This window comes from Phallusia mammillata, chromosome 7, assembly GCF_965637545.1.
Source record: "Phallusia mammillata chromosome 7, kaPhaMamm4.hap1.1, whole genome shotgun sequence".
Classification (NCBI taxonomy): Eukaryota; Metazoa; Chordata; class Ascidiacea; order Phlebobranchia; family Ascidiidae; genus Phallusia; species Phallusia mammillata.
In genome coordinates, this window is record NC_137258.1 from 11,374,117 (window position 1) to 11,398,264 (window position 24,148).

A 24,148-nucleotide genomic window follows, 5' to 3' on the forward strand; every position below is an offset into this window, starting at 1 on the left:
CAAAGTTCCCTGCAAACACACAACAAGCTGAAAATTTATGTCTAACGTACAAAAGCTTTCTTACGGCATTTAAAATCTCCGTTTCAGTTAGGTCCTTGAGTTTTTCGATGTGAGAATGCAAAGACGATGATTCAGACATCCTAATATTCAACAGATTTGTGATTATGAATCCCACTGTGCAATCGTCGCTATTCAAGGCTTTGTGGCAGGCATGGACAAATTTTCCATTGCTGGGTATAAAAATAGGTTTGGTTTGAGCAAACATGAATCATCGTAGTGTTTAGATATTGGCAATGTAAAGGAAGAATAATACATAGCAGTTTTGCTAGCAGAAAAAACGCAATCTTATTTTTATTGACTCATTTCAAACACAGTCGTTATACTTACCCGCATATAGGAGCCATTTTGTTAGCCAGGGGCCGTGTGATGCAATATCCAGCGCCACCTGTTCCAAAAATGTATTTCCCCTTCCTTCGATGCTTTAAAATAGGAAAAGTAATAAAACGTCATTTATTAACAAAAAACACACACCAAAAAAACAGTAGGTTAACCGTTGTGGAACTATATACAACAGTGGTTCTCAAACTTTTTCATTATTTTATTCAAAAACGGACCCTTTGCCATTATTTAGAGGGCTCGCGGTCCTTAAGCCTGAATGTGTAGTTTAGAAAAACGAAAGTTGATTGCAGGATTTTAGCCATTAATGCAAAATTGCGCATAACAATGATCCAAAGACAGCATCTGACATCACAGAAAAGACAAAAAACATAACCATTGTGCGCGAACATTTTCATTTTTGTCAGTTGTTACGCAATAAAGGCTATTGTTTAGCAATATGGTAGACAATCGATTCTCAATTCTACTTTGATTTAAACTTATTCAGTGGCACAAACTTTCGCCAAATAAGATTATAGAATTACTTTAACCTTTTCGCGGTCCCCCCAAAATTGCCTCACGGACCCCGAAAGGACCGCGGACCCCAGTTTGAGACCCGCTGATATACAAGAAAGGCGCTTTAATTGTCTGTGTACAAAAGCACCGACTTCTTTTAATTCAGCTGTTTTTGTAAAATATACTGTACACGCAAAAAATGTTTAAATTAAAACATAACAATATAACCAACAGTCACCCAGAAAAACGGACGGCTTCGCCGACCGACGTAAACTGTGTCGTTCCACAAATGATGATTTAAAATCTCTACAAGTCTGTCAACGTTTACGTAGTTGTCGTCATCCACGTGACACCACCACCTACAACAAGCGAGATTTACAAGCATGCAAGGTAAAGATTAACGACACGGTTTGAAAAGAGTTGACTCCGAAAACTGCCGAAGCCAAACATTAGAGCAAAAAGCAAACAAGTTTTGCCAAACAAGTAAATTATCGCAAAGTTATATTTCATGGGTGTTTATTTCTTTGCTTTCATTTTCGAATATATTTCAGCTACAGTAGCTGCGTAAATTCAAGCAATGCTGATTTTGGTTTTGACCCTAATTGAAGTTTGAGTACTTTTTGCTTGATGATAGAAAGAGGTCGAACTCCACTCCCGTCTTGCAGCATAAATGATCCCTGGATAAACAGAAAAGGCGAGCTTTAAAAAAAGTTTCGTAGCTACGGGCTCTTATGGAAGCTTACTTTGCGTGCGTTGGACCACATGTCGTGCTCACAAGTCTGTTTCCTGAAATCAAAGATAAAATGTTGCAAAATCAGAGGTAAACAGTCTACATTTTCTTGTACAATACATTTACCTGTTTTCTTTTGATAAGTAGGGTCATTTTCATCGGTTACGATAAACACCTGCAAAAGATTTTGTTTTATTTTTCCGTTAATTTTGCTGCTTTTTTAAAGTTGTATTGTTCGCCAATTTTGTTGTATTGTACAACCCTGTTTTATGCTTGCAACGTGGCTGGTGATGTGTAATTTTAACAGTGTGTGACTGCTACTTCCTAAGTTTGCCAGCGCGGTTTAGTGCAAGTGTCATTCCGACAAGTTCGACCGTTTTAAATCAACACCACTGTGGAAATTTGTAATACTACATCAAACTTTGTTAGTCCAGTGCGCTCGAAATATTACTTGAAGCATTGGTTTCCAACCAGTGGTTTGTAAGGTTGGCACGCGAGGTGGTTTTTCATGGCAAATATACCCTAGGGTTATTATTTTAAAGGTGATGCAATTTAATCTTTATGACAGCATTTTGAAACTTGCACGTAGTAAGTCACATGTCTAGTCACTTGATAGACGAACTTGCATTCTTTCATGAAATACACATTTAGCAAATTTCTTTCCGTTGAGCTTTTGTGCAATCTACATTCTACAAAATATGCGGCCCTTGCGTGTCATTTTTAATGTTATCCGGCCCGCTGTGAAAGAAAGTTTGTGGACATTTGGCGTTATCAGCTTCGAACAGATGGTCTGTTACGCCATAAGGTGTATAATAACTAGAGTAGATATCTCTTTGTTGCTTCGTAAAGCGTATCGAATAATTACAAAAGACCTGTATACTTGTTCGTGTTCACGAAAATGGCAAGTCAAAGCAGCTGCAAGAAACTTTAGTCCAGTGCTCCGCAACCGGTGTGCCGCTAGACGATGCTGGGTGTGCCGCCGGTGTGGCCCTCGGAGGGTTTTTGTGCGGCCCGCGAACTAACTGTTAAATTTTAGGTGTTAACTTCAGGTGGAATATCCTGTCAGACCACCGATTTTGAGAAACATTCATTCTTTATTAGTAATGGCTAGAAATAAATGCGACGTTTTAATCGTATGATGGAAATAGTCCCTCCTGCTGAAATCAGCAATTCCAATTGTTGCGTCATATTTTTTTAATTTTCGTCATTGTATTCCATTATTTTCACACAGTAGCCTATTGCACTTGTTTTTTTTAATTTGCTACACTGTATATCTGTTTCTTGTTTATTGCATTACAAATGTTTTATGTACATGAAATGGCATAAACGCACAACATGTTAAGCACATAATATTTTTGTTCATATTACTTTTACAAAAAAGCTCCAATAGTACGGCCCTATACTAACGTAAAAAAGTTTTTTCAAATCGCATTTTTGATTCGAGTGTGCCGCCGAACATTTAAAGCTTGCATGGTGCGACGTAGCTATAGAGCTTCTTTGGTTGATAGCCCGAACTGATCACCATATGTAAGTATCACGGTAAGGGTCTCCCTTCAGCAAGTGTGTTGCACATTTCCTGGCTGGGATGAAGCCAGCAATGAAGTGAAAGAAACCGCGTCGGGTCCATGCGATACGGGAATGTCATCTTGGAGGGAGGAAGCTCCAATGTGTTTTTGTAAGCGAAACTTAACGTTCCCTAAACAAGCAAATGTTAAACATTTTTCTCACTTATCCGGAGAGATAGGTTTTCGCTGCGCAAAACATTTAAGTGCAAATGCAAAGTTAAATATTACCAAGTGATCTATTTGAAGTATATGTTTGGTGAGGCAACCGTAAGGGCAAGTGCAAACAAGCCAGTGTCACGTTAGACACGAACTAAGATCTGTTTGTCATTGTTTTGAAGTTAAACGGGACAAAAGTTCATTCATTCACATTGGCATTAAAACAGTGCTAATATGTGTCACGTTCGCATTTAAAGCACAAATACCCTTTAATTCATTGGGAAAATAGATTTGGCTAGCTAGAACGTGTCCGTATGTGATCGTTTGTATCAACAATAAAAGTTTTTCTTGATTATGTCAAACATTTCTTGCCAAATGTAAACAGAGAAGCTCCAGAAAAACAGTACAAAATTACTACAAAATTATTATTTATTGAGAAATTATTGCCATTTGAAGATTGAAGCAGGTTTTGTGCAAGTCCAAACATGGATGCCAAGACGAATTCAAAAGTATTTCACTTACGGCCTCAAGGATGTCAGATACGTTCAACAATTTCAGCTTTTCGATGTGGGAATGTAAAGACATGGATTCTGATATTTTAAGTTTCAACAAATTTGTAATGATAAATCCTATAGTGCAGTCGTCGGAATTCATAATCAAATGGCAAGCTTCAACAAACGTCCCGTTACTGAAATTTAATATAACCAAAACATATATAAGAAATAAATATATAACCAAACATATATAGGCTATTTCACTCCTTTCGCTTTAACTGCAGACAACAGGATAGGCATACGGTTAGTTTGTTTTTCACCGGCCTACGTTTTTTGCCACAATTGCTTTAAACAACCAATTGATGTTTAACTTACCCACAGATTGGAGCCATTTTCATTGCCAGCGGACGTGTAATACAATATCCAGCACCACCAGTTCCAAACCAGTATTTTCCTTTTTTCCAATGCTTTTAAACAATGCAAATGCAGTGCGACTTTTAGGACATTATTTTACAAATTTGTTGTTTTTTGTTTAATTATATAGTTCTAAAATTAAATTAAAGATGTACTCTTTCTTTAAATTAACGGGAGGAAAATATTTTTATTGAGGATATTGGTTCTAAATATGGTTACTACTGCAATGTTCTTAAATAATCGTTTTCATTTTGCCATCATTTGCTGCTCTCTACATAAGTAAAGCTTTCAAATGTAACAATTTTACAACCTATTTTTAAACTTTACGACATAAACCAGAAACCTTGTGAAACGGAACACTCCGTCTTGCAACGTAAACTGTGTCGTTCCACAAATTGTGATTTAAAATTTCCACTAGTCGGTCGACATTTACGTAGTTGTCGTCATCCACGTGACACCACCATCTGTGAGAAACAGCTTTGTGTAAACATGGTGACGCCGGCCATGGAAAAATCAAACACCGTTTTGCCAACCAAGGGCAGAAGTAACTAGAAGGGTGGCTTAGCACATTATTGCATATACACTATAACCTGTTTTGAAACGTTGATATATTCTCTACACTTAATTTAAAATGGGTCCCATATTATCCACCATATTTTATAACCTTAGTTGTTTCTGCAGGCAGAACCCATGGGTGCCCCCACATATGTAAAGCTAAATGCTTTTCAAGAGATAACCACCAGTAAGTTTGGTGTTGCAAGGTAAAACGCAATGATTATTTCTTGGCATAAACAATCTTGCTATTAAAAGTACAAACTATGCAAATCTGATTCATTTTAGACAATGTTCCAGTTTGTCCTATTTAGTGTTCTATTAATAGGAAAGAAAGGGTAAATAGTGGCAAACAAAAGTAAAACGCAACAATCAACACCTATAAATAGCAATTTCTACAAGCTGTCCAAATTTCTTTCAATTCCGACACTGTTTACAAACTAGTCCATTTTAGGGGCCTGGATGGGGTAAATGTTAAAGCTATATGGTAAAACTTACAACAAAAAAACACAACAATTGAAACCTATAGATCAGTGGGGGCCGCATCCGGCCCCCAGTCCTGTTTCATCCGGCCCGCCAAACAGCTTGCCTGGTTTTTTTCCAAGCACCATATTTACCACTGTGAACAAGCAGTGCAACAGCGCTGGCTGCTACTAGCAGTAGCTTGTGACAAGCGTTGTTATTTTTAGAATAAATGCCCTTGCAGCGTTATTTTTAGAACAGTCTGCCAACCATGACGTAAGTAGCTAACATAGTTACGACAAATTTTACGTAAATCTCATTTAATCCGGCCCTCCAGTGGCAAGACAGTTTCAAATTTGGCCCTCTGGTAAAAAAGTTTGGCCACCCCTGTTATAGATGGTACATTCTCCAAGCTGTCCAAATTTCATTTAATTCCGCACTTGTTAAAGAAAACTCACCCATTTTAGGGGTTAGTGAGGCAACTGATAGAGTTCTACACCCAAAAGTATAAAATATGAAACCAAAATGACCCAATCAACAGTAATGTACAGTTTTGTCCAATTCGGCCAATGTTAAAATATCTGACCGCTAGATGTGTTATTAGCAACTTTCTTTAGTGCTTTTGACGTCATAAAGCTGGTAACACCCTCTCTCTTACTGGTATTTTTTGTTTATTTGTATGCGCTAATAAACAAAGCGCAATAAATTTACAAAACATAAAAAAAATAATGGTAAATACTAATATAAACTGGCGCGTCACGGCTGAATAAATAGCCGGAAACGTTACCGCTCAGGGTTGGTGAAGCATGTGCAAAAACGTCCGCCGAGTAATGAACATACCAAGTGCCAAACGATGTGTTGCATTTATTACACTATTATACTACAAAAATCTTTCGTTTGTGGTGCGCAGCAACATGCAAAAACGTTTTACACTTTGAAGTTTTGAACGGAATAAGTACTGGGGTTATCAAGTCAAATGAAGCAGATGGCACATCTGCATAACTATATCCATCTGTGAAAGTTTCATCCCAATTCAGCAACGTTTTCTGGGCAAAAGGGCATAGACAAACTTCACCGGAGAAAAAATGAGTGAAATCAAGATGCGTCCCTTTCAGGAAAGAGGACCCATAATTAATATAATTAACAAAGGAAGTTCCCAGATACTAAACCTTAGCTCCTAAACGATTTAATGAATAACTTGAATTGGACTTACTTCTTATTTGATGCCAAAAACAGATCGAATTCCACGCCAGTTTTGCAACATAGATCGTCTCTATTAAATAAAAGACATTGAAGTAAAAATATGTCGGCTGTACAACAAAGCCGACGCTTACAAAATGTAATGGCTACCTTACCTTTCGTGGGTGTTACCGCATGATGAGTACACGAGTCGGTTCCCTGTAATTTCATAACAGTATTAATAGATCGATCAATGACAAAATGTCCAATTTACACACAAACTCGCAGTATTATAATAAACACCAACCAGTTTTGTTTTGATACTCTGAATCCTTTTCGTCCGTTACAAAAAAGATCTGCACAAAAACATAAGTGCCAGAAAGAAAAAAATGCAAAAACTCATGAGTTAAAATGCTAGAAAATTTGCCAAGTTCTTGTAATTTGTTTTCTAAAGGGTTGTAGACAGATTTTATCAACATGGAATACGCCTTCAAACAACAAAACTCAGCTGAGTTTATTTTGCTTGGTGAAAAAAACGACACAATAGCACTAAAACAATCACCAAGCCGGAAATAGCTGTGCAACGTTAAAACGTTATAGAGCGCAAAACAGTGATGAGCACAATTGTTAGAAGATACCAAAACGCGCAGGTTATTATTTTCTGGTAACACTGTCATGCTTCAATCTCTCTATTTTTACTAGTAACACAGACCGGAAAAGATTAAAATGCAATAAAAAATCCTTTTTTGTGATTAGTGCTAAAGAAATGGGGCAAACTATATCTTGGAAATCTTGAAATTAGAACCTTCCCAGTAGTTGCTTTACCACAGTGAAAAAAAGAAAGGGTTGATAAAATGTACTTATATTTCAAGTTATTAGCAGTAGGGCAAAACCATATATATATTGGCAATTACCTGGGTTTTTGCAATGTCTTTGTACCACGTTTTAAGGATTATGCTCAACCTCCGCTGGTGATTTCGTTTGCCAGTTTTTACAGTAAAGAGTACGTCATTTAAAAAAGTTCGTGAACGGTTTGGTTCCATTGTGCTGAAAGTTCGTGTAAGTTGAAAACTTAAAACATAACTGCATAATAAAACGGTGCCGAATCCAATTACCCCAATGGCTCTAAACAATGATTTTGCTCCGAAACGTTTTGAAAATTTCATGGTTGTTTTTCTGTTGACAATTTTTGACCAAAACAAACTTCTTCTTGGGACAATCAACTAAATTTCAGTATTTTTTCTGCAAACATGTGTCAAAAACATAAGGATGGATCAATCGTCTGCATAACAAATAAGAAGGTGAAATAATGGAACCTTCACGAACTGCGTCTCAGCACATTAAGAACCATATTAAAATTTCCGAAATACTGTAAGTAAGTTATACCTTTTCGCTGCTACTATTTCTTAAGCACATTTGACACAGAAGTCAACAAAGTACTTCTTGTGATCATTTGCTACAGAATTAGAAATAGATTACTCTCTAAACACAATGCAAATATGTCACCCACTATATTGTTTGCTTTATTGTTCCTTAAGCCCTATTTTCGCTTGACAAAGCCCTCTGTATGGATCAGTGCTTTCAACCTTTGAAGACGGTTAGACCTCATTTAAAAAAATAACTTTTTTATCATCTTGTGATCATCGACAGATTTAGTCATAGTTTAGACTTTAGATTTTACCTAAACATATGACTCTAGGCTTAAGTTGAGGTATTTTTTATCCTGGAGTAAGAAAGCATAGCAACATGGTAGTTAAAATGCAACATCATTGAGATAAACTCTTTCTCTGAAACCCTTTCTGTAAACTGTTTTAAGCAATCTTATTTCGTTTGGTACTGCAGTAAATATTAAATTACAATAACCACCCCTGAGGTATTCTCACAATGGAATAACGCACCTTCTTGTTCAAACAATAATGAAATCGTTCGTGTCCGCTGATCCGAAACAAAATACACACTTTCATTGCTGAACAGAAACGATCAAGTTAATTTTACAACTATACCCTGTGTGTTGTAATCAGATCCTAAGCTTTTCGCTTTTAATTTAATGAGTACTGCGAAACCCAAAGCAAACTAGAAAGGTGGCTTTCTAATACTTCCATTTTATACATTCTATATCCTATTTACCAATTTACTATACACAGCATTTGATCTACACATGTAATTGTTTTTTTTGCAAACAAAAACAAATAGGTCCCCACACGCGTATTTGTGCGGATTTACGGTAAACAGAAATTGCGTTTTTTTTAAGATTCTGGACAAATTTATTATTAGAAAGCATTACCCCAAATTTCAAAAAGTTTTGTCCGTTTTTGCTTTTTAAGTTTTGCATAGTTAATATGGGCATCTTCTCAACAAAATTTCATAATATATCTTATATAAAATGACAAACCATCAATTACAGTAATGGCACTTAACAATGATCAACCCCTAAAAACCCATTAATATATTATCCCGTTTCCATGGCCGTTGGTCCGATCGGACTTTTCCGCTATTTCAGTCCGATCGGACGCAATGAGGAATGACTCAACATTTTTTTCAGTGTTTTCGCGGACCTCCTCGCGAGGAGGTCCGATCGGACTTTTAAAAGTCCGATCGGACGAACGGCCATGGAAACGGGATATATGTTACAGCGAGAATTAATTGTTCCGCTTGGCTGATTTAAGTTCTCCTTTATTCGTGACGTATTGAAATATTCATCCGCGACAGAGCATGTGCTTTGAACGCCACGTTTTTGTGAGCTGCGTTAGTTGCTAGGTTTGCAGTCAATTTAAGTGAATTTATCCTAATTTCTTGTGACTATTTTGTTTATAGTGAAACTGTAAATGTTAAGAGCAATAGCAAAAATGCTGAATTGTCAGTTGTGGAACCTCTAGCCGCAGGCTAGTAAAGCCCTGGTTACCCAACAGTTGGTATGTTTATGTTCTTATTTGATTTGTGTTTAACTTGTGTTAATGTATATTCTTACCGTAACTGTACTTATTACAAGTATTTTGGAAGTAATCTAATGTAAAATATGACCGATTGATGTAGATTTAATTTGAAACCTGTGTGTACTGTTAAAACTGCTTATTGTGTGATGGTCGCTATGACGTCATAATGTGTACGTCTGGCTTATGTATGTTATTTGTGGTTACAGAAAAACCGTTGCCGTTGCTATTGACGTTGTCGTCTTGGTTTATTCGTCAGCGTTGCCTTTTATCGCCAAAAAAGAACATTCGTTGCAAATGCAAGAGTGGGTCGTCTTGGAGGACAGGCTGTAGGACGGGCGCGTTTTACAAAAAGGGTTATCTAGTGTGACGAACGGCGCAGGGCCAGGCTGCGCACCTAGCGGTCGTTACAATATATCTAACATAAAATGACAAACCTCCCATACTTCAACTGACAAACCTCCCATACTACAACATACATAAAATGACAAACCTCCCATACTACAACAAACAGCGGTTGCAGTTCTGCCGTGTACATGGGATGAACCACGCAAAATGCAACACCGTTGAAGTGTGTTTAGTATCGATTTTACTGCTATTGATTGATGTACAGCAGCTTCCTTATCACTGTTAACCTTAACTGACTGTTATCCGCTTTATCTTTTACCACAGATATCAAGTATGCTTTGGCGATATGACATTCTTTTGCGTTTCCCTTTGACGCGTAAATTATAAAAAATACCGACCAAAAATACAGCGTTAATACGGACAAACCAAGCAATGTGTCTTCAAGCTACATATGTCAACATGTGGAATTTGTCAGGCCAGTAAATAAAGTTTTGGATTAGCAAAGCCTTCGCCTGTGTGTTTATGTTTTGGAAAAAAATGAAGTTGTTCGGTTTTCTTGTTTTTTTTGCTACTCGTTCAAATAAACGAAGTAATAGAATAGATTGGATTCGCGACACAATAAGAAAATTTATAAAAGAACTCACATCAGACGAAGTTTGCAAGTTATCGATAGGTGGCCCAAGGAGCATTTCCGAATATTTTGAAGCAAATTGTATGAAAATGCTGATAGGTAGTATGACTACAGTGTACCCAACTTACAAACTTTTAATTTCTTGGAGATAATCATCAAAAATGTTTCTTCGGAGAAGAAATACTTAAACAAGCAAACGAGTCTCCATTTAAGTTTTTTCTGTGTCTATTGAGACAGACTTTCGAAGCAATCCCATTCTTATTCAATTTTACTTTTGTGACAACATTGAAAAGCAGGAAAAAGCGTATATTTTCGAACATGGAAACAAAAACATTACAACTGGTTGCATATAACTGATTTTGTGTAACAAAACTTATTTACTTCACCACATCAACACCGCCTGAAATAGCCAAAATAATGTGGATCATAAGTAACTTAGATATTGTTTGGTACGCTTGATAATAGCGATAATAAGATAGCATAATAAGCAACTACGATAATTTCTAAAACAGTTGCAAGCAACAAACACATCCAAACATTACAACTAATCGAAGTCTTTGTGGCCATAAACGTTTTATCTGGCGTAGTGCCCAACAAAAACGACAGTGCATTAGGGTGTTGACGAGAATGTCAAAATGACATGAGAAACTTTTAAATGGAAGTGAAACAGAGTTAAATACAAAAATACTTTTACACGGTAGATGGAACAAATGTTAAACAGCCCAACCTCAATTATAATTTTCTTCTAACTTATTACAAATATAAACTATTACAACAAAGCAACTTTAAATACAAGTTTTCGTACATTATTCATTAGTTATATGTGTTGCATGAGGTAAGCTATTGAGGGTCCGATCAACGCAGCCCAAATTGTCATTCCGAGCCCCGGCGCACCACTGAACTCCGACTTTCCAACAACAGTTGCACCCAGAGTGCTAACACACGACGTTGTGGGTGTGTAAGGGGAAAGGCCTTGTGCAGTGCCTGCTAACAATGCGGCAATTTTGGCTTCCGTCACAGAACCTGGACAAAAGCTTGCATGTTAAATTTACTCTGTTTTTGTTTTGTTTTTTGAAAAAAAAGTTATAAGTTACCTATAGAAAAAAGTTCTTCGATGTATAAAGGGTAAACAATGGCTTTATAGTTCAATAGCGGTATTGCAATTGTGGAGTCGATTAATAGTAATAATGTTTCTTACCAGCAATGTAAACCATAACGGCGGCACAACCATTGCCCGTTACCGGAACAGCTGTGTTGTGAAGAACAATAACACGTAGACGACTGATGCTCAGCGATTTTGCGACAGCATCAGTAAAACGATAACTGTAAATAAAAAGTATTTTTTGCAAAATTGTGTTTTCTTGCACTTATGACGAAACAGAAATATGAGACCAAGGCGGAAATGCTTATTTCTAGGTATTTTTTTGCTCAATTTAACATACCCAAGCCGCGGTAAAAACCACAAACACAATATTGCCTTCCTTTCAATTCTAATTTGCAGCTTCTTTATGTTTTTAAAAAGTATTTTTTAATGAATAAAGGACAAATCATGTTATCTTTCGCATTTGATATCCAAATTGTCAACTGAAACTGAAAGTATAACCGGAAATAGATTTTGATAAACTCATAGTTTTTTACACCAGAATATTAATAAACTGAATTGCAAAACAATTGTATTAGAGTTGGCAAGTGTTTGAACGCCAAGTGTTTACTGGGTATATCAAAATGATAATGTTTTTGCGTGCTACCACTTTTATAGCTTTTTAGGACTAATAAAAAAAACACCACAAGTCGCAGAGCTGCACTCACAACGTGTGAATGTAATCATAACAAAGGCTTAGGCCTTGCAAATGTAGCCTAATTTTATACCCTGAAGAAAACACTAAAGTTTGGAATTTTGTACTTTAAATGGTAACGGCCGCACAGTCGAGAATGTACAGTTTGTTTAAAAAATAATTCCAGAACAGCCATCTTAAAAGAAAGAAGTTGTTAGACTGAGTGCTATGCAACAAAACAGTTTCTTATTGCTATTACACAGCTGTTGAGAAGAACTATTTCAGAAAATCACACAATTTTATTCTTTTTTTCATATTTGATCAACTTACTAATCGTATGTAACATCGCTTGAGTACTGCAGAGTGTAGACATTCGACGTGGGAAGAATGTTTGCGCAAGTCAACCTCGCTGCTCCACCGTTCGCAACATGAAACACCAGGGACCGACCAAAAACTGCATGAAGTTATTTTATGAAAGCAACAACCATGAATGTTAAATATCTTGGCCTAATGCTTTTAAAGAATGTACGAAAAAACAAAAACACTAGTAAAAGCCTATTTGTTTATCTGTGAATAGTCAAAAATAGCAACTAACCTGTTTTATCAGTGTGTAATGGTAAATCAGTGTCAACAAATAGCTTTCGCCCGTTTGAAGGTTGAACTGTATATTGGGCCTGTTGAGAAGGCAATTGATAAGGTTTACAAAAACACAATGATAAGGTTAACTTACGTGTTTTTTGCTAAGATCCCCAACTTCACATGCAAGAGGATTGGAAGGCAAGCAATTGCTATAAGTCGCCGCTGTTACATTGGCGCCGTACGGGTTGTAGTGACCTAAAATTCAATGTAAACGCGAATTTGAACAACTGTAATGTATAACAGTGTACAGCAGACATCTGTTGGACTGAACCATGAATGTAACTGCATAAAAATCAAGTTTTATAACTACTTACCCAAGGCCACAGAACAGTTTTGTTCGCCTATTATTGGATCAATGTGAACATGCCAGTTATGGTTGCTGCTCTGTAAGCGAAAAAGAAAAACTAGCCAATGCCTCCATAGTTTAAACACACAACAGAAAAGGCAAAATGTAATTATACCGTAGTCACGGCGTCCGGCGGTAAGAGAGCCACCTCAATGGTTGTCGGAGATGAACTGCCATCTTCGTACACAACTTGCCTCTAAAACAACGAGTTATATTTTAGACGTGAAAATATACAGATTATGAATTCAACTATGTCGTTTGGGGTTTTTGAAAGAAACTTTTTTTTATTTAGCGCCAATTATTTCGTTTTTGTTGTTGTACAAGCACCCAGCAGTATATAAATTGAACAAGATTAACTTCATGTTTAGTAATTTTGGTATTTGAAGAAGTTTTTTTGTCATACAATTTTACAAAAGAGTGGAAAATGTTAGTGATGAGAATCCCAGACCAGATTTCATTGCTAACTGTACGAATTTATTCAGCAAATTTAATCAATGTTTTATTTAGATTCCAGGTGCGAAGTGACTTTACTTCCTCGTGTGAAACGCGTCTTGGCCGCTTCATTGTTGGAATTTCGACTTGAGCGAACCTGAATAAATAATTGTCTACCACAACAACTCACCAAAGTGGCATAGCCCACGAAAACGTCGGTGAACAAGACCTGGGCTGAAATGACGTATCCAGTGTTGCCGCTTGGCGCAAGGGAAAGAGTTGAACACTTCCAGCTTAATTAAATTGGCAAGTTTTGTAATGTCACGCATGAAATGATTCGCACACCTATATCCGGAAGTGGCTTTGTCACGTGTTTAATGTCGCATTATAGTACTGCCTGTACCACATTAAGTTTTTTGTTATAGTGTTCCCTTAAATAGTGCATTCATTACTCAAATCCCTATGACGGGATTTTTGGACATGTGCTCCGGAACGCAAATTTTACCGACAAAAGGTTCGTTCATTCGCTTTATGCCATTACAAGAGTAATGGGTAAAGTAGAATTTAAAGTCAAGAAAAAGTTTCTACGAAAACTGGTCAAAGTCGTTATTTAGCGTCAGGGTACTATAGGTAAGTTCAAATTTCGAATGTTTAGATCTGGATGCCGTTTATTGGTGGAGTTACCCAAAAGTTTAGTGTGCTAGTGAGCCGTTAAATCTTAGGAGAATACTTCAAACCGCAATAAAGAGAGTATAGCCCGCCAACCCTTCAACTCTGACTATCGCATTCCTCTCTGATCGAGCGGCTGGGGGAATTTATGAGGTTTTAAAGTGGGTTGAACATAACAGAATCGCTGAAGCACAACATGGGCACAAACCAGATTTTCAGTTATGCCGTTAAATATTTCTTGTTTCTAATGCGTTTTGTAATATTAACAAGACAAAACAGGAGTAGGTAGATTTTCTATAGACTTAAAATCATGTTACCTTCCTGGCGCAACCTGTTGTATAATGATTGATCGTCCAGCAATACCAACTGCTTCTGCAAGTGGTAGATTGTTGTCCTGCTTATCTAGGGTGACAACATTCTGGCCGGACAAATCGGAATATTTGCCACTTAAGTCGCCCACAGGAAACTTGTCGAAAGTTTGGCCGCTGGCCCCTGGAAAAAATCGACGGCACAGTAATGTGATGCAAGAACTAGTGTGACACAAGGCAACCAATTGACAGCAATCAATCCCAGTCAATTAAGGAAGGAAAGTATAAACTATAGTGGTAATCAGTGTTTCTTACCAACGATAAACACATCATAAGGGTTGTGTAAAACACCAACTGTTGTGCACTGTGCTGTTCCAATTGCCGAAGTTTGTATGGGTAACTCGTAGATGCCATAACTTTGAGATATACTAGCAAGGCCGCTAATTGTACCTTGGACCTAAACACAATAAAATCAAAATTACCATATAATAAACATTATTGGTAGTTAATTCTCTTGAACAGCATCTATGTCAATGATGTATTACTAATTTCTATAATGCTGGCACTGAATGTCCCAATTGTGACATCTTGTATCTTTTCTATAGAGATGCGAAAGCACAATATTTTAAATATAATGTCGACCAGTAACTGACCGAGGCATAATCGAACTCCGTGTCTTGGGTGATAAACAATTCTCCCATCACCCTTCCATTGGTGTTGTCACCCTTCCATGTAGAGTCGGTTTTCAGTCTGAGCTTTCTCAGTTCGGTAATGTTAGCGCAGGCATAACGTGGGGCACCGCCTCCAGCAACGTGGACAACAATTGACCTGTAATCATCATTCAATTAGTTGGCCGATATTGTTGCATTTCTGAGTATTTCTTGATTGATAAGTTAAAACGGGGTACATTGTAACTGGGCGTAATCAACGCTAGATGGAAGCGAAAATATAGACAGTATCGAAGCGTCAACATCCCATAAATGAGGTCGCGACAACAGGAAACGAAATTGGTTAGAACCAGAATTACCCGCGAGGAAGTGTTAACGTTGCCTAGTTTTAAGGCTGTTGATCAATCACATAGTAACGCTATTAAGCAAGATTACCTCATCGCGGTATGTTAAAAATAAAATATTACGTGAGTTGAAAATCAAACAAGTCTCAACATGTTTTAACATCAAAATTTATTGCAGTGTTGGCCGTTACCCATTGTTACAATTTAGCCCATGTGATTTTTGTAACTTAACTAACCTGCCAATAACGTTGTGTGGGCCAGATAGCGGTAGATTGGAATCGGTGAAAAAGAATTTAGCGTCGTTGCTGTTGACAAGAGTCGACGAGATGTCAATCTGGGAGAGTTTTCCTGACAAGTCGCCAAGTTCACAACGCAAAGGATTAGATGATGAACACTCAGTCGAGTAACTTCCATCCGTAAATACCTGCAGAATAACGTAACATTGACATTGCCCAAAATATAATGACCCTGGACGCTGTAGCCTTCAAAATTGACAATTGAGGCCATTAAAAACTACACAAACTTACGGAAGAAGGATTGTAGTGTGGTCCTGCACTTGCACAATCCTCCCCAACGGGATAAACATGTACATGATGATTGTGACTTGTAGTCTTAACTCCATCCTAATAATACAGAATAAAGATGTTATTTAAAACCAAAATACAGGATCATTAGAAAAAAAACGGATCATAGAACTGGAAAGATGTTTAATGCTGTATGGAACGCAAACAACTTAAAGGCATTATTAAAGTATTTAACGTATGTACCATATTTGCGAGTTCCACGTAGACCGAAGTGTCAGCGTCTGGTTGACCGGAAGGTTGCCTTAAGTACATTGTTCCGTATGCAGGTGATTTAAAGTTTACTACTGCGGTAGTGGTTGTCTCCGTGGGATTGCCAATATTTCCACACACCCACCTTAAAGCAAAGATGATTTTCATTAAGGTTTGCTTTTGGGGCATGTTTTAGATATGTTTAAGATTCGGATATCATATAATTTATACGAGTTGGACAATATGGGAATACCTGCGACTGTTGAATACAATATCTGTGACTATTGGCTGATGTTTAAAGCTGTATATGCGACATTAACTGCACCACGCAAAACGAAAATCGCTTAACTGCTATAAACCAGTCCTATACAATTATGAACCCAAGGTAACCAAAGTTATAAGGCAATTGCGAAACTGGCTGGAGGAAACAAATAAACCAGAGCATTTTTTATTACATTAATAGGCTCCATATACCTTGTAGTATCAGCTCTGTGTATGACTATTGACCGTCCAACCACGCTGTTGCTACCAAACAGTGGAAGATTCCAGTCAACAAAAGATGCGGTGTAATTCGCAGTCGATATCGTTCCATACTTTCCACTAAGATCACCTGAAATTGAGAATTACAAATAACAAATGTTCGTTAGTCGACACTAGAATGTAAAAAAATAAAGCTTAAAAGACTTTTACCCAGTCAATACGATTATATGAAATAAACCCCTCAATCACCGTTTATAAGCCCAGGTATGGATACAAAAAAACGAATTGCATATGAGGTGATTACAGTATCGAGGTTTGGACATGGTGTTAGGTTAAAACAGCTTTTGACGACGAGACCTTAAATCTTGCGTTATCTTATGCGACGTGTTTGCAACCACAAACCGACACATATGGCGTCACCATGCTTGACTGGCTAACATCTGAAAACCTTACGAAACCACAAAACACGAAACTATAATTAAAAATTGAAATTCTAAAAACAGATTGCCCGACGTTACGCAAGAGACGAAATGAAATTTAAAAAAAAAAAAAACTTGAAATTTTTTTTGAAAAAACAAACGGCACGAAACGCGTTTCTAATAAAACTACTTAGTTAAAATATCATATATTACAGTTTTATCATGCAAGGTAGCAGCGACCTGTTCAACAGAACACGGTTTGTGTTATTTCTTAACAAACGGTGTATGTTACCTATTTCAAAGCGATCCCCGGTGGTGTTACTTGCTCCAACTCCGACACCGTATGGGTCGAAATGGCCCGCAACGTTTACTGTACTGCACCGATCATCGGACGAACTTATTCGTTGTGGTACAGGAAACTTATGTACGTGGTAGGTGGCCGGTAGGTACTGAAAAAAGAAAGAAATGTTTTTATGATAACGTAGCAAATATTCCGTAAAAGCGGTGCCTATTGCTAAATAAAAGCATCAGAACACGTTTTTAGCCATAACTAAGTTTGTACACATTGCGTTTTCGCATATAGGTGGAATACATCGATTACAGGTGATATTTAATTCCATCACTGGTACAAGCTGCTTTGTTTTCGAATCATATCCGTCATTCGTATAAGTGCAAATACCCACACTTGGGTTTAGGCCGCTTAGTTGAACAGAGGTGGTCGTCGAATCAAAGGGCGAAACTTGCGTCATAGATATTTCGCCTCTGACACCGTCCCATGATATTTTTGCTTTGACCGTTTTTGCTTGGATATTTTGAACACCCGTGCAAACGAGCAAGGAACCCGAGACCTCTATCCCCATGAATGAAAACACGGAATTGAGGTTTTCCACAAAAACAGCAGATCGTTTATCTGCAAGGCAACAGAAAAACGTTTATGCGTTGTGTACATAATCGTTGATTTATCATGACAACTTGTTATTGACAGTAATTTAAAAACAAATCTTGGATTTAATCATAAACATTACTGCCAAGGTAGTGGTGTATATAGAATACATCGTGGTTTATGACTACCTTGGCAGTAATGTTTATGATTAAACTACTTTTCAAGTCCGTGCATAGTGTTCCTAAATCTTGGATTGTTTGTATCAGTTATGGATAATACAAAAGCAAGGGCTTACAGCATTTCGGAATTGTGAGTCTTTACTTCTTTGGTTTTACTAAAACAATGATGATTGGCCTCGCGAAAGTCCGAGTAGTTAGAATTAATAGCGTCGTAAAGCGATACAAGATACAATACAATATCGGGACATGCTATGGAGTTTTGGTGTAACTAAGAAACTGAACCAGTTCAAACAAGCTTAATCCAAAGTCATGCCGATTTTCCTGACCGCCTTTTACTTTATATTTGTATTTGTATTGGGGCAATTTATCTCATTTAATTCTAAGGCTCATGCACTTGCTTTGTTTGGTTTATGATGAAAGGAACTCGAACCGGAATAACGGGAAATGTGCACTGCCATCACAATGGGTGCTGTTTACTGCGTTCTGAGTGCCGACAAAACACAGCCAAGCCAATTTTGTGGATACATTTTGCCCAGCCATCAACTACTTTTATAATTATTTGGCTTTCGTGGTGTCTATTACGTTGATAGATTAGCGTTGACTTTATTTACCAGTTGAAGAAACCGAATTTCCTACTGGAATGTTAACCAAGAGAATCGTCCTGTTGCTCAAACCATCACACTGGGTGGATGTTGCTGAAGACGAAGACCCTGAAGCGAATTGTACCACGTCCACTGCGGTGATGCCAGTAGGATTTGTTTTATTTGTAGCGTAGGCCAAATCAGTGTATACAGCTAAACCGCTTAGACTGTTTCGTTTTCTGAAAACACGTAACACTGAATTGTGAAAGGTGGACAACCTAAAATATTATAGGTTTCCGATATGCAGGTTTAAATAATGGCATTCATTTGGTCATAATTCTGAAACCTGTTAAAAATACGTTTGGAGTTGCAATATTCTTTTTTAATTGACGATTTTAAAATAAAGCACCGCGGTGCGTTGATTAAACAAACTTAATGGGTAATGGGTAAAAAAAATGTGGCAATTTCATTTCATACAAATTTCAACCAGTGCATGGTTTCTAAACTTTTCAGGCTCGCGTTACACTAACAAACAAACAACAAATATTGTTTTGGAGAAGAAAATAGTGAATACCTGATCCATACTTCGCCGCTAATTGGTCCAATAAACTTAGCACGATAAGTAAGTATTGTATCACCGACAGCGAGAATGGTGGCACAGGCTCCATTCGAAATTAACAGCCCTCGATTGAAAACAGAATTTTCTGGTAGGTTTGGAACCACAACCGTTGTACCATTCGCAACACCTGAAAAACGAGGTTAAACGTTTAATGGAAAGTACGCAATCTACGGTAAAATAAATTGCTTAGAAAAAAGCACTGGAGGTCGGAAGAAAAAGTTCTTTCAATCATTTTAATCGAAACCACTTAGGCTAAAAGTTATTACATTTTTCGTAGGAAATTGAGGTGATTTATCACATATTTTACAACTAAAAACGCATTCTGGGTTAGACTACATCCAATCGACACACCCTTAGATTTGTCTTACCGTGCCATGTAAGGATTATGGAACCCAGTTGGGAACACACGACTTGGGAAGATTGTTGTTGTCTGAAAAAAGGTTTCCTCCAAATTTAATCGTACGACTTTGGTAGCTAAGGGGCATAACTACAAAATGACTTACCCAAAAATAGCCGGAAATAACATGATTGAATACGTATAATTTTCACTGTTGTCGATCGCCGCTGTTATATTCATATTGCCCCCGTCTGGCACAAACGTCACATGACCTTTCACCCCAATCATGTCGATTGTAGCCCGATAAGTAAGACATGACCCATGTTGTGCTAAAACATAAATTTATGTGTTATAATCAACAATTATTAGTCGAAGTTGTTCAAGTAATTCGTACAAATCATATGGATAAAAATTCAGTGTTATTGATTTAATCAGTAGGAGTACAAATAATTACGGTATGTGCTGCGATGAAATCAAGTAGCCTACCAGATTTATTTCCCTTTGGCATCAAATACGAGCAATGCTTTTTCTTTGTCCTTTAAACATGATTAATGTGGAAACTTACTTTGTTAGTGGCGTGGCCTAATTTATCCAACCTTTGACTACTTATAAGTGGTCATTCCGGCATAGGCCTTTTAACTAACGCAGTTGCGTAATTATAACACGCGTGTGCTTTGCTAACAATGCCAGATATCCCGGGAAAACTTCAAGGGTAGTTCAGAAGCAATCAACCACGAATTTTACGTGCGTGGACAAATAAATAAACGCAGGATGGGCTTCAATAAGATGGAGGTTGCTAAAGATTTCGCCTTCATTGAATGCACTAAAGCCCAACAAAAAAATCCTCAACTTTCTCGTAAACATGTTTTGCGAACTGTTTAAGACAACTTTGGTGCGAATATTAGCTAGAAATTTGGGTGTGGCTTTGGTTCATGCACAAACGACGATTATCAAAATAATAAGAACGCTGTTTATTTGCTATGAACAGTTAAGATCATATTTCCTCATTAACAATACAAAAGAGCAATTAGTAAAATGACAAGTTGAATATCTAACGAATGATAGTGAGCACAAAAGTAATGTCAAGCAAAAGTTGTTCATTTAGTTCCAGCAATTTTATTCCATCATTTTACCTAAACAGCAGCTTGTGTGCGCAATAAACAAAACTAAGTGAAAATTAAATTGAATGTAAATGTTTAAGGTAGTGGACTGATAAATTTTAAAAAAGCAAACTGTTTTAAACTAGCTTTGGGTATAGGGACTCATGCAGCAAACACGGAGTAACGTCCTTTTATGTAACAGCTAGTACATGTGCTGCACTTACCTGCAACCAATATCAAGCCAGCAATATGCAACCAAAGCATTTTGTTTGTTTCAAACAGTATTATATATCTCTTTAAAAAACTGTTTCCTGTGAAACAAAAACATTACAACCTACCACTTCTGCAAGCAATATCAACACAACGTACTAAACCACACCTCACTGCTTTCAAAACTAACCACCCTTGTCTGGCGAGATGACGGTAGGTTAATTTGGCCGAGAAATTCGTTTTTCGTTGAGACGCCATCGGTCAGAAACAAAAGCGTACCATGCACCATGCTAAGGGCCAAATTGATCAATGCCTGTCAATCAGTTACTGCTGGCGCCTTGTAAAGTTCTTAAACCCGACCAGACACAGCTGATCAACCCCCTAAATTAATTGTGTTTGATAGCAGAACAGACAAATTAATGCAAAACTTACAGGCTCCACCAAACGCGTTTTTTTTTAATTTAGCACAGCTAAACATACGCATTTTGCCATGTGCTTGTTCGATCCGATAAAACTATGGACTTACGTCAAACCCAGTGTGTAAACAAAGTGCGTGATAGTTTCGACACGGTTGATCGCATCGGAAGCAGCGCATAAGCTTGCCCTTACCATGCGTGCTCTGCCTACAATACAATCAATTGTTTAGTCTAATTTGCTATGTCACAATTAAACGCACAACATAAATGTACGAAGTCGTTAATTAAAAATCTTTGAAAATGGTTTGAATCCAGCATTGTGGCTGTGGTGATAAAGACCGCGTTTTGAACTTGACTTACCAGCTTATTTACTGGATTGAGAGCTTCAGTTTATTCAGTAATAGCTCGTGCAAATTTTGATCAAATAACTAGCACAGCTAGCCGTGACGGTGTTTGCCATAAAAGTTATTGTAGTGCAACGGCATCATGCCAAACATACTTCTGCTTCACTAAATGTCAAACACTGCCATATTTCCGGAATTGCGGCCTGTAATTCGACACCAGAACAACATGCCAGGGCCATAACAGACACCTCTCTTTTCTTTCGCTTCTTTGGCTAACTCATGACTAATATCTGACTGTGCATATTAGTCTACCCGATGCTTGAACTAATTGGGGCGTTGTGAAAGCCGGTGCGTAAGCTACACTCTATGTCATTCTTCATGCTCAGAGTAAACAAACAAAACTGGCAACCGCAGTCAGCGCCACAGGCCGGTCACGTAACCTTCAATGCTGAAAAGCTAAATACGGACCCACACTTACTTCTGTCTGCTAGCATTGCCTATCTGCAAACACAACCATTTCAACACAGCGGTCAGCAAATTTCTTGTACTATTTTTTAACGGAAATCCTGTTTGCTAATACGTGGTATACAGAAACAGCATCTCGTTCTGTACACACAACACAACACTAGATGCAATATTGCAGAAAAAAGCAAAAAGAGGCCAATAATATAGCCCTGCAAAGTCTGCTCGTTTCAGTGCTCGTTTGGCAGCGTGGTGTCGAAATCTTGCCAAAAGCGTAGTGGCGTTTCCTCAACTAAACTTTTTCTCTCGACTATGCTTAACGCCTACGTTTTTCACGATTTGATTCACGATTAGACGCGTAATATGAAACCCAAGTAATATTTCTTTCCCAAAGGCGATACGTACCAACTATTACTAGGCAAAATTATGTCACTGTTTTAAGGACAGTGATTAAGTTGTTTCAAGACATTGTGCGTCAATGGTACAAAAACGCACCTCAAATATCATTCTTAAAACACATTAATCTATTTTAACATTTGAACTTCGTCTACACCACTGACAACCAAGTACTTTACTGGAACGTTTAGACTTTCTGGAAATCGTGATGCGTTGTACACGCACGGACCAGTTTTCTATTTTCAAGAATGACTCATCGAAGGCCTGAAACCATACCCTGATTCACTGCTGCTCTTGCGTCGTAGTGCTGTTCGGTTGTGAAATACACGCAGGAAAAAAAATATGCTTACGAATAAGTCATGCCACGTATGATGCGGCAAATAAAAACGTCAGCGGGATCTTGCGGCAACATCCGTCAGTTTGTAGATCGCTGCTGTAGTAAGGACCTGTTGTTCCCACTTGTAAAAAAACGACAATTTCGCCCCCCGCATCGTTAACATTAAATTTCACTGCTATTTTATAGTTTGTTCAACAAGTGTGGTTTCTTTGTTACTGTCTCTGACGTTGTGTGTAACACTGGTAAACTCCATTAGTTTGGGCTTAAAATAATATTCCACGACTCTTACTATTTCTGTAGTGCCTACTAAAAACCATGAAATCCTATTCTTTGCCAGTGGTTCCGTTAAGCTGTGCTTTTCTCTGCTTTCGGTGACGATTAGAAAGACTACTGCCGCTTATAAATATAAAAAAGCTTTGTTGGTTGTTGCCAGCTAACGTATTATTAATCAATTAGTTTGGCAGGACATGGATGACATTGCGTTCAACCAAATTCTGTTCTGTACACAAAGGATGCTAAACGATTTCATTAAAGTTCTGTGATGTTTACAAAGTCACAAATCCATAATGCCTGAGTAAATACCAGTTCAAACGCACTTTAATACTCAGTAGTGAAATTGTCTCATAAAACAAGCCCAGAATAAGCTACAGCGGAGGTTTCTATACTTTTTTTAAAAATTGCCAACTTAACAACTGAAAACATTTTCGTACATTCCCGATAAAGAATGGTCGATAGACGGTGTCTAATTAAACGAGTAACATTAAATTCGTGTCGTACATTGACTTCAAGAACCCCGGTTTTTAGAAATATTGGCTATTTACAAACCACAGGCAAAAAAAATCGAAATTCTGCCCTGAAACTCGAAATTCTTAACATGACAGAAACAGAAATACCTCCCATATTGGAAATCACTGCAAACATAAGATTTTGATATTGTGATGATAATCCATGTAAAAATCTAAAAACATGTTGGTATCATCTAGTTCTGACTACGTATCTTTTTTCTTGTTCTATCTTGTACCAAAATGAATGCGACGGCGATTATAAATCCAAGCCCGGCAACAATGACGTTACGCGTG

General features: G+C 37.5%; 2 protein-coding genes and 2 long non-coding RNA genes across 4 annotated transcripts; 1 reads left to right on the plus strand and 3 right to left on the minus strand.

Moving 5' to 3' along the window:
• Positions 1-1,069: 1,069 nt before the first annotated feature.
• Positions 1,070-1,811, minus strand: LOC145202656 (uncharacterized). Its single transcript, XR_013853310.1, has 4 exons — positions 1,748-1,811; positions 1,635-1,677; positions 1,509-1,568; positions 1,070-1,250 (listed from the first exon to the last, which is right to left on the minus strand). It is a non-coding gene; the product is annotated as an uncharacterized LOC145202656 (long non-coding RNA).
• Positions 1,812-3,155: 1,344 nt separating this feature from the next.
• On the minus strand, positions 3,156-7,486 carry LOC145238976 (beta-1,3-N-acetylglucosaminyltransferase lunatic fringe-like). Its single transcript, XM_080102273.1, has 8 exons — positions 7,358-7,486; positions 6,751-6,799; positions 6,620-6,662; positions 6,478-6,537; positions 4,594-4,714; positions 4,212-4,303; positions 3,865-4,030; positions 3,156-3,317 (listed from the first exon to the last, which is right to left on the minus strand). Exons 1-8 carry the CDS (start codon positions 7,484-7,486, stop codon positions 3,156-3,158), a joined length of 822 nt encoding a protein of 273 aa, XP_079958399.1.
• A 1,585-nt stretch (positions 7,487-9,071) lies between these two features.
• LOC145238837 (uncharacterized) lies at positions 9,072-9,676 on the plus strand. Its single transcript, XR_013862186.1, has 2 exons — positions 9,072-9,355; positions 9,583-9,676. It is a non-coding gene; the product is annotated as an uncharacterized LOC145238837 (long non-coding RNA).
• A 961-nt stretch (positions 9,677-10,637) lies between these two features.
• On the minus strand, positions 10,638-21,246 carry LOC145238894 (uncharacterized). The gene is made up of 22 exons (XM_080102173.1): positions 21,129-21,246; positions 19,971-20,133; positions 19,836-19,897; positions 19,423-19,594; positions 18,879-19,087; positions 17,889-18,115; positions 17,498-17,654; positions 16,781-16,916; positions 16,301-16,451; positions 16,061-16,156; positions 15,770-15,957; positions 15,175-15,349; positions 14,837-14,978; positions 14,531-14,705; positions 13,735-13,837; positions 13,228-13,308; positions 13,081-13,150; positions 12,858-12,961; positions 12,723-12,801; positions 12,458-12,581; positions 11,551-11,675; positions 10,638-11,375 (listed from the first exon to the last, which is right to left on the minus strand). Exons 1-22 carry the CDS (start codon positions 21,166-21,168, stop codon positions 11,170-11,172), a joined length of 2,985 nt encoding a protein of 994 aa, XP_079958299.1. The 5' UTR covers positions 21,169-21,246; the 3' UTR covers positions 10,638-11,169.
• Positions 21,247-24,148: the final 2,902 nt, after the last annotated feature.

Coding starts and splice junctions, on each gene's coding strand:
- LOC145238976 (XM_080102273.1), bottom strand. CDS start 7,486: ATGGAACCAAACCGTTCACGAACTTTTTTAAATGACGTACTCTTTACT. Junction 4,715..6,477: donor TTTTTGGCATCAAATAAGAA/GTAAGTCCAATT, acceptor TGTTTCTCACAG/ATGGTGGTGTCACGTGGATG. Junction 3,318..3,864: donor TATCTGACATCCTTGAGGCC/GTAAGTGAAATA, acceptor TTGCTTGTTTAG/GGAACGTTAAGTTTCGCTTA.
- LOC145238894 (XM_080102173.1), bottom strand. CDS start 21,168: ATGCTTTGGTTGCATATTGCTGGCTTGATATTGGTTGCAG. Junction 19,595..19,835: donor CATAATCCTTACATGGCACG/GTAAGACAAATC, acceptor CTCGTTTTTCAG/GTGTTGCGAATGGTACAACG. Junction 11,376..11,550: donor CGTTATGGTTTACATTGCTG/GTAAGAAACATT, acceptor GCTTTTGTCCAG/GTTCTGTGACGGAAGCCAAA.